At 18.9% G+C, this 10,431-nt stretch overlaps 3 protein-coding genes across 3 annotated transcripts, besides 4 other annotated features; 2 read left to right on the top strand and 1 right to left on the bottom strand. All coding sequences in view use genetic code 6, as the record gives it.

Moving 5' to 3' along the window:
- Window positions 1-319: 319 nt before the first annotated feature.
- Window positions 320-352: a microsatellite.
- A 79-nt stretch (window positions 353-431) lies between these two features.
- Window positions 432-2,961, top strand: IMG5_169520 (transcriptional protein, putative; the record flags this gene model as incomplete). Its single annotated transcript, XM_004029943.1, has 6 exons — window positions 432-504; window positions 610-936; window positions 992-2,289; window positions 2,339-2,540; window positions 2,666-2,783; window positions 2,909-2,961. Exons 2-6 carry the CDS (start codon window positions 613-615, stop codon window positions 2,959-2,961), a joined length of 1,995 nt encoding a protein of 664 aa, XP_004029991.1. The 5' UTR covers window positions 432-504; window positions 610-612.
- Window positions 2,547-2,633: a microsatellite.
- A 2,366-nt stretch (window positions 2,962-5,327) lies between the features above and the next one.
- Window positions 5,328-5,385: a microsatellite.
- Window positions 5,386-5,500: 115 nt separating this feature from the next.
- Window positions 5,501-5,558: a microsatellite.
- A 1,013-nt stretch (window positions 5,559-6,571) lies between these two features.
- IMG5_169510 (tctex1 domain protein 2) lies at window positions 6,572-7,053 on the bottom strand (the record flags this gene model as incomplete). Its single annotated transcript, XM_004029942.1, has 1 exon — window positions 6,572-7,053. The coding sequence occupies one exon, from the start codon at window positions 7,051-7,053 to the stop codon at window positions 6,667-6,669; it is 387 nt and encodes a 128-aa protein (XP_004029990.1). The 3' UTR covers window positions 6,572-6,666.
- Window positions 7,054-7,394: 341 nt separating this feature from the next.
- On the top strand, window positions 7,395-9,623 carry IMG5_169500 (hypothetical protein; the record flags this gene model as incomplete). The annotated part of the gene is made up of 2 exons (XM_004029941.1): window positions 7,395-9,444; window positions 9,490-9,623. The coding sequence occupies 2 exons, from the start codon at window positions 7,395-7,397 to the stop codon at window positions 9,621-9,623; spliced, it is 2,184 nt and encodes a 727-aa protein (XP_004029989.1).
- Window positions 9,624-10,431: the final 808 nt, after the last annotated feature.

Raw genomic sequence — 10,431 nt, 5'->3', positions numbered from 1 at the left:
CATTTTAAAAAACTTAGACTTTTAAAAAAATCTGAATTAAAAAGGATAATTTTTAGCCTATTATCTCTAGGAAATTGTATTTAGTTAAACAAAAGAATATTTAGATTATTTACCTGAATTGATAATAAAACATATAAAAGAAAATTTAAATTTAAAACATATTAATTAAGAAGAGTTAGCTTAAAATTTAATAAATTATGTTGAATAATTATTTAAATATTTAAAATTAAATTTAGTTATTTAAATTTTTATTTCTTTAGCTCTTGCAATTTCTGTAAATAAAAACATAGCAAAAGAAGGTAAATTAAATTATTATTTTATATAATTAATATTAATATAATAAATTATTAATTTTTTATTTTATTTTTTTAAATTTTAATTTTAGGCATAAAATTGTTAAAATAAAATATTAATGTTTATTATTAAAAAAAGTAACCATAAATTGTTCCTTAAAATTCATTACAAAATTTACTTTTAGTTGTAAGATCTAATCCAGAACTAAAAGTTAATAAAATTCTTATAAAAAAATAAATAATTTAAAATATAATTTATATATATAGTTTTTTTATATTTTATATTATTTAATTTAATATTTATATATTAAAAAAGATAATGAATGAATAAATCTAATATTTAAAATAAACATAAACTGAATTAAAATAAAATACTTTATTTCTTGAAAATAACGAAATTTAAAATATTAGTTCTCTGAATCCATGTGATATATTAAAACAATAAGGTTCAGTTATTAGTTAATCAATAGAAAGTTTAAATTTACTTTTTTTAGATTTTTAAAGTTTTAGTAATGAATAAGTTTACTAATGCATAGAATATATATCTTTAGACATATAACAAAAATAAGAAGATTTATAAAAAGCAAATTGGAATATTTCAAACATTATAAAACTAATTATTTAAAAAGTTTCAAGTATTAATGTATTTAAAAAAATTAATATTTTTTAAATTATTTTAAAAAATATTAATTCAAAAGTGGGGAAAAGTATTATTATAAATGGATTGTTAAAACCTATAAATAGAAACATATTAATAGTTTTGCACATTTTTCAATATTTTTTTATAAATAAATAAGCAATATTTTTTTTCCATGCCTTAATAATTATTTAATCAAAAATGGTAGAATTCAAAAAGTCAGCTTTAATTTTTTAAAAACCTTCTTTAACTAAATTAACCTTCAATAGTTCGTTGGGACGAAATACCGAAGACAATTATTAATTTAGACTTTAATCCACTATATAAATATTAAACATTAAATCCTCCAGTTCTTTAATTTTGGGCATGTGTAGATATATTACAATAAATTTTACAATTAAGTGAAGAATATTATGACGAAACAAAATTGTTGTTAGAGTACCCGCTAAAGAAATGTACAGATATACTAACAGTAGGTTTATCATAAATAAAAAATATAAAAAATTAAGGCTTGTAAAATGAAATATTAAGTTAATTATTTCAAAACTACCTTTCTAATCATTCTAGTTCTGTATAAATATTAGAAGCAATATGGAAAAAAAACGAAGATCTTTTAATAAACGCAATGTGTGAGCTATACAAAAATGATAACAAAAAAGAAAATACTTGCTTAAATATCTCCAGAATTTTAGATATTTCCCAATAAATAAAAGATTCTTTAATTTCTTTAACAAATTGTAAAGATTATTACTTTTCTGTTTCTTTGGGTATCCTTGCTGGAAAAAGAGAATTCCTTCATTTTGATTAATGGATTAATGAAAGAATTAAAAATGTAGGTAATCCTTTTGTGGAAGCTTTACTAACTTATATTGACGATAATTTACTTAGCTAAATTAATTAAATCAATTCTAAAACTTATTTTATTAATAATTTATAAGAATTATATGAAAGTGCACTTGAGAAAGCTTAAATAACCCCTGAAATTTTAACCATCATTTTTGAGTGCTTGTTAACTGAACCTCCTTATAATTTATCTGAAATAAATCGTTAGAAACTGTAAGAATAATATAAAATAATTATTGAATGTTTTCCTTAATTAAATGGAAGAATTAATCCATAAATTTAATAAATAGAAAAAAAAGCTAATACATAATTTTAATAATTGTATTCTAAAGAAATCAGCATTGAATAATTTATTGATAATTTAAATAATTTAAGAAAATCTAATATTAAGGAAGATAATGAAGTTTTTGCTTGTATGATTACTGGACTTTTAGAAGAATGTAGATTCCATGACTAATATCCTTATAGTGAATTGATTTTTACAGGCTAATTATTTGGAGCAATTATAAATGCATAGTATTTTATTTTTTATTTAATTTTGATTTTTTATCAAAAAAAACAAAAGATTAATTTTCTAAAAACCATTGGCTATATTTTTAGAAATAGTTCTTGATTATTGTAAAAGAAATAATAAAAAAATTGAATTTAGTATTAAAGCTATAGATGGAATGAATGATAGGCTTTATGAATTTCCTAATTTTATTTATGGTCTCTTTGACTCATAGATTCTTTTATTTTATCCTGATTTCTTGTTGAAAATTGTTGAAGTAAAAATATATATATATATATATATATATATATATATATATGTATATTATATATATATATATATATATATTTATATATATATATATATATATTATTAATTAAAAAAATTAATATTTTTTATAAGAACTGTTATAAAAAAGGGATTATATTTAATAATGATATATAATATTTAGATTAAATAAAAGATAAATGTCTAAATCAAATTAACATAAATAAAATGTAAAATATCGAAAATAATTAAAGTTAAATAAAAGTTTTATCCTAACAATAATAAAAAAATCAAAATAAAAAAAAACTTTAATTAAAAAGTAAAAAATAATTCGATCCATTACAGGCTTAAATTTAATTATTATAAGATTAACAACAGAATTTTATTCTCGAAAATTCGGTTTAATAGATATCTTAAGATTCCTAAAATGATATTTCATAATAATTAAATTAACCATTAATAAACTAAGATATTACAATCTAATATTACTAAGAGAACATAATATCTACTTTTGAAGAAACGGAAGATTCTTTAACCCCCAAAAAATAATATATAGGAGGTGTAAATTTTGTAAATATTCGAGATAATTAATGTGATTATTCAAACTTAACAATAACTGAAATAATCTAAAATGAAATCAATGAACAGCAAATACAAAATTTAGTTAAAGAGAATATAAAAATGAAATTAGTATTTTTTTTAAATTAACTTACTGAATAACAAATTCAAAAAAATATTGAAGAAATTAAACTTTATATAGATAACTAAAATAACTTAAAATGGTTTGTATGTCAATTAATTTTTTATCGTGCTCCAAATGAACTTGAAAATTAATCTAATTATATAAGTTTGCTTGAAAAAATCAATAATAAGAATCTTTTTAAATACTTAATTAAATAATCACTTATTTTACTTAAAAATCTATTATAATCAAATACCAATTCTACTTTAAATGAGAAAAATTAAATAAAAAATATATCATCTTGGATAGGATAATTAACAATAAAAAGAAATATTCCTATTTTTTCAAAATATTTAAATATTAAAACTTTAATTACATCTTCATATCCTGAAAAAATAGAAATGATAATTCCTGTAATTAAAAGATTGTTATTTTATTCTAAAGATTCCCATATATTTTAACATAAAAATAATATTTGGATACGCCGAATATTCAGCCTACTTGAAGAAATCAAAAACTTAAAAAAAATAAAGCTAAATTAAAAAATCGAAATTCAAACTCTCTTTAAAGAACTAGAAATAGATCCTTAAAAAGATTTAGAACCTTGTACATATATATAATATACTTTAGATTAAAATATTAATAGCAAAAATAATGTTAGCAATTTAAAATAATAATAGGATAATTGTACATAGTCTAATAAATAAGTCGCCTTAAATTTGAAATAAATAATTTAAAATGATTTAGAGTAATCAATTTAAGAAATAGTAAACCCAATTTTACAAAGAAGTATTGCTCTTTCTTTAACTACTGCAAAGGAGATAAAACTAAAAGATTTTTGTATTTAATCTAACGAAAATATTGTTCTTAATGGGATCACTTCAATGACCTAAAAATTAGCTAGCTCTCTTTCTTTAGTTACATGCAGAGAACCTTTAAAATAATGTTTTTAAATTAAACTTAAATAAGCTCTAAATTAATATAATAATTTAAATGAAGATGAATAAGATAAAATCATATAATAAGCCATTCTTGATAATATTGAAAGTGCATGTGAAAAAATTAAAAATGAAGTGATTTTGAAAATTGAAGAAGAGATAAAAAAAGATACCAGTGTTTAATAAGCTATATAAATAAGAAAATAATATAAGCGAAAAAAAGAAAATTATATTGATGAAAAATATTTTTAATATGTTAAAATTTTACCAAAAGAACTATGGCCTTAAGATAGTGATTTATGAATTTTTTTCAAATATTAATATTTTATTAATTTTTTTTTTTTATGTACTTAAATTTAACTTTTATTTATAAATTAAAATATAATAAACTAACTAATTCAATTTATTTTCATTAAAGTAATTAAATATTTTGGGATATTATACTTTTTTGATAATTATTTAGGTAAAATATACTAATAGATTCTTATTAATTTAATATTTATAAATTAAGACAAGAATATTTCAGAAAAAATGTTTTATAAAATAAAATTAAAGGGAAGAAATGTCAAAAATAATAATGAAAGATATAGAATTTTCCCAAAAACTTGTTTTCTTTATTTATTTATCAATTTTATATAAGTTTCATAATTTTAAAAATTAAAATATAGAAATCGCATATTAGTTAATATTTTTTTAAAGTTATTCAAATTTTAGCAAACAAACAAAAATAACATGAAATATATGTATTTTAATAATATACAGTTAAACAAATAAATATTAATAATCATTAATATAAGTATATAAAATTATTATAGGAAAAGAAATATATAAATAATCAAAAAAAAAAAAGTTAAATTATTTAAATATTTTTAAATAATTAATTTAAATTTGAAGTGATATTTTTAAAATATAATTTGAATTTTTTTTGTAAATATTTGATTGTTTAAATTTTATATAGGAATGTGTTTTTTATTTAAAAAATAATTTAATTTATTTGTACAAATATTTTCAATTTAATATTTTTGAATTTATTTATTAAAAAAAGAATAAATTATAGCCATATATTTATATAAGAAATAAAAAGAATATATTAAATCATGAACATTTGTATTTAATTTGAACTAATATAAAATATATGATTAAATTTTATTTATATAAAAATAATTTCTATTAAATTATTTTTTCTTTTTTTTAAATTAAATTATAATTTAATTTTTTTTTTAAATTAAAATTATGTAAATTAAAAAATATTAAAATTTGATAAATATATATACTCATATATTTTAAATATTTTTTTAATATAATTAAGATGTCAAACGATTAATATAAACTAAACAACAATTAGTATTAAAATAATAAATCTAATAATTATATAAAGATAAATAATAAACTTAATAAAATAAAGATATATTGGATTGGTTATGTGGAATAAATTAAAAAAACATAAAGGAGATAATATAAGATAAGAACAAATAAAATAATTATCAATCTAATTAAGGGTTTGATTTTCAAAATATAATACACACAGAATAAAATAAATAAAACAATTAGAAAATTGAGAGTAAAATGTACAATTTAATCTGTAAAATAAAATTTAATAAAATTCAAATGATTTTTAAATTTTTAAAAATAGAGAGAGAATAACCAAATAATAATTAATAAGAATAAGACTTTTATAAAAAATAATTTAGTTAAAATATAACAGTTGAAAAAAAATAGCCTGGTAGACACAAATATTCAGCAAGTTATGATTTTTAAAATATTAGTGATTAAAATTAATAATAATTGCCATAAAATAATTATTAGAAGAAAAATTTTGAACACAGGTTTTCTGTTAGTAAGCATAATTCCATAAATAAATCTATATTCTATAATTAATTATTTGACAATAAATAAAATAAAGAATCAGAATATATAAATGAAATGGTAAAATACGAAGATATTGAATTAAAAAAATAAAGTATTAATAATGGAAAAATTACTCAAAAAAAAATAAATAAATAATTTAGTGGAATAATAAGTGATTAAATTATAAAAGAAAAATGATTTTTCATAAAAATATTTAGAAATAACAAATACAATTAAATTAGAAAAGAAATTATATTTTGAAAAATTTATTTAAATGAATTTTTTTATATATATATAATCATAAAATAATTTTTATATTTTAGAATATATTTTTTTTTTTTTAATAAAAGATAAACATATAAATCGTTATTAACTATACAAAAATTTTTTTTTTTTAGAAACAATATAATTACTTTATATTTATTTATTTAAAAATAAATAATTAATAAAGTAATTTATTATTATGTGAATTTTTATAATTATTAAAATCAATTTTTTTTTAAAAAAAAAAGTAACATTAATCAATAAAGTAATAATAAAAAAATATCTTAACAATCAAAGTTTTCAAAACAAAAAAATAAACATAAATAAATATCATTTATTTAAATTTTACATAAAAATTCAATTAAAATATTTAATAATAAAGAAGACCTATTTTATTTATTTTTTCAATAAAGATAAACTCCATAAACAGTTGCTAAACAAAATAACTAATCATTTACATAATAATCACTTGCAAGATAATCAGTATCATAATCCCAAAAACATCTTGAACCAACCCTCAAACCTTAACCTTTTTGTTATCCAATAATTACAGAAACCAAAAATTTGTATCTTGGGTAATTTAAATCTTTTAATTTATATTTAATTGTATCAGCTATTTCTTTCGAGAGATTAGAAGTAGTAGTTACATCATATTATTAGGCATTTTTCAGCTTATCTTATAAAACTTCATTTATTATTTCTTTTGCTTTGCCAGGTTTGAACTTTTCTCTTTGTTTAGGCCTTATTTAATATTCTTAACTTGTAGCACCTGTTTATGCTTTTTTACTCATATTTATTTTATTAATTTTTAAAATTTTTTTTTTTTATAAAAATATATTTATTATATAAATTTAAAAATAGTTATACTTTTTTTATTTCTTTCATTATTTCAATTTTTTTATTTAAAAAAAAAATAAGAAATTAAAAGAATTATTGTTATTAAAAATATATTAATTAAAGAAAATTGAAAATTAATTATATAATTTTATAATAATATATATTTTGTTTATAACGAAATTATTTCTACACACTAAAAAAAAAATTAATTTTATCTAAATACAAAACTAAATTTAATAAAAGCAAATATAGATTAAATAAAAAATTATTTATTAAAAAAAAAAAAACTAAAAAAATGGGTAAAGATTTCACAAATAATAAAAGAACCTTTAGCAACACAACATTTTCTTAAAAATCATAATTTCCAGTAGAAAAAAAAACCAAGAATTTTAAACCCAAAGACCGTGAATGGATACCTGAAAGTGAAGATGAGTAGAATAAACCCAAGAACACCTAAAAAATAGAAGCTTAACACGATAAAGGAAACATGTAGAAATACATAAAAAATAAAAAAACAATAGACTTACTCAATAAAAGAAACATAACATATCTCTTTCCAATCTAAGAACATTGCTTTAAGGCTATATAAGCAGGAAAAGATGTAATAGGAAAAGACAGAACAGGATCAGGAAAGACCTTAGGCTATTCATTGCCTTTAATAGAAAAGCTAAGAGAAGATGGCTTTTTTGGAGTAATAAAGAGAAGATAAAGCCCTTATGTATTAATATTAGTACCAACAAGAGAATTATGCATATAAGTAGCTAATGAAATATCATCTTTAAAACATTCAGATAACGAATTCAGAGTTTTATAAATATATGGAGGGACTGATATTAGAGAATAAACAAACTAGTTAAGGGATGGATGTGAAATAGCTGTAGGAACCCCTGGTCGTATAATAGATTAATTCGATAGAGGAAATTTAATACTTTCAAATTTGAAAACTGTAATTCTTGATGAGGCTGATTAAATGTTAAATTTTGGATTTTAGGATGACATAGAAAAAATATTTAAAAATATTGTAGAAAGTAGAGAAAGTTTGGGACTACCAAGAACTTAAAACTTATTATTTTCTGCCACTGTACCAAGCTGGGTACATGAAATAAGTAGAAAATACTTATAGGAATAAAATATTGTAATGATAGATTTGGTAAGGAATAATGATAATAAAACAAGTTAAGGAGTAACTCATTTAGCCATAAATTGCCCATTTTATTAACGTACAGAAGCTATTGGAGACGTAATTTTGTGTTATGGAGGAGGAGCCCATTCTCGAGTAATTATATTTTGTGAAACAAAAAATGAGGCTAATGAAATTATGTTAAAAGCAAACATAAAGCAAGATTTATAAGTACTTCATGGTGATATACCATAAAAATAAAGAGAAATAACTTTTTAAGGTTTTAGAGAAGGTAAATTTAAATGCTTAGTAGCTACAAATGTAGCTTCAAGAGGTTTAGATATTCCCGAAGTAGATTTAATTGTCTAATTAGAACCCCCAAAAGAGCTCGATACATACATTCATAGAGCCGGAAGAACTGGAAGAGCAGGCAAAACAGGAGTTTGTATAACATTCTTTACAAAAAAACAAGTAGGTTTAATTGAAAGAATAGAAAAAAAATGTCATATAAAAATGAAAATAGTTGGTGCTCCGCAACCTGGAGATATAGTAAAAGCATCCTAAACTGATATAAAAAAAAATCTCAAAACTGTCAACTAGGAAGTTGTTTCCATGTTCTAATAAGTTAGTGAAGATCTAATTTAAGAATTTGGACCCTAAGAGGCTCTTTCAAGGGCACTAGCATATATTTCTGGATATATAGAGGGTGTCAAATAAAGAAGTTTATTATGTTGTTTAGAAGGATATTGTACTTATATTGTTAAAGCACCACATGAAATTAGAGGTTTAGGATATATTTGGAATTGGCTTAAAAGTAATTTCGATATTGAAGTTGTTGATAGAGTTAAAGGAATGAAAAAATGTGCGGATTCTTTGGGAGCTGTATTTGATGTTGCAGAATCAGATATAGTAAAATTTGAAGAATATATATAAAATATTGCTGATGGTGCAAAGAAAGGACTACTTTTAGAAAAAGCAACTGTCATGCCTAAATTAGAAGATGATATGGCTTAAGGCTTTGGAAATAACTCTAATTATAATAATGGTGGAAACAATACCGGATTTTAAGGATTCTCATAAAATGGAAATATAAGAATGGATTAACAAACAAAAAAAGAGTTGGAAATCTTTGTTGGAGGTTTACCTTTTGATATTTAAGAAAGAGAAGTAACATAATTCTTTAATAAAAATTTAGTTAGATTTACTTAATTAAGGCCACTTAATGGTAATTTTTTTAATATATTCCATTTAAATATATTTATTTTATTAGATAATGAAGGTAATTTTAAAGGTATAGTTTTTGCTATATGTGAAAATAAAAATTCAGTATAAAAAGCACTTGCATTAAACGGAGAAAAATTAAAAGGTAGATCTTTAAGAATTAATATGGCTGCTAAAAAATGAATTGTAATGAAACTTTAATTAGAATAATATATTTATAATTTAAAATTTATTTATAAATGTATAAACATATCTATATTAAAAAATGGACAAAAATAATTTTTTTTAAAAAATATATTATATTTTTTTTTTTAAATTAATTTAAAAATTATGCAAAAGTAGAATTTTTATTTTTAAGAAAAATTCATTAATGTTTTTCTATTAATTGCTTATATTATGAAAGTGTATTTTTTTATTATTTATATTTACTTATAATATGATTTTTATTATCTACATTTTCCACAAGAAAAGAAATTAATTTTCTTTTAAAGTCAGCTTTTTATATAAATTCATTGAAATTTAAATTTTAAATTTTCTTATGTTAAGCAAGTTAACCTAGTCTTCCGATATTAACGAGATTATTTACATCCTCTTCTAAATTATTTTATAATTAATGCATAGATCGTTTGATTGATTTACTATTTATTTCTTCTTAAGATTAAAGCAAATCACATTTTTTAATAAAGTTATTTAAAATATAATTTGTATAGGTAGAGTTTTAATGTTTACTAAAACTTTTTTATCTAGATTTAATAATAAAATTGTTTTATTTAAATTTACTATCTTTTTATTTCTCAGTAACCTTATCGAAAAAATTACTTTAATTAGATTTAAGCATGTTTTCATTTAAACTTTATATTTTATACGTTTCTTTTGTACTATTATTACGAATAATATTATAATCTTATAAATCATTACTATTTTAAAGTTCTTATTATTACGTTTAAATTTATAAAGAAAAAAAATCAAGATTCTTAGTCATTTTATAAGT

Source organism: Ichthyophthirius multifiliis (genome assembly GCF_000220395.1).
Source record: "Ichthyophthirius multifiliis unplaced genomic scaffold scaff_1120509251251, whole genome shotgun sequence".
Lineage (NCBI taxonomy): Eukaryota > Ciliophora > Oligohymenophorea > Hymenostomatida > Ichthyophthirius > Ichthyophthirius multifiliis.
This window is presented reverse-complemented; position numbering and strand designations above follow the sequence as displayed.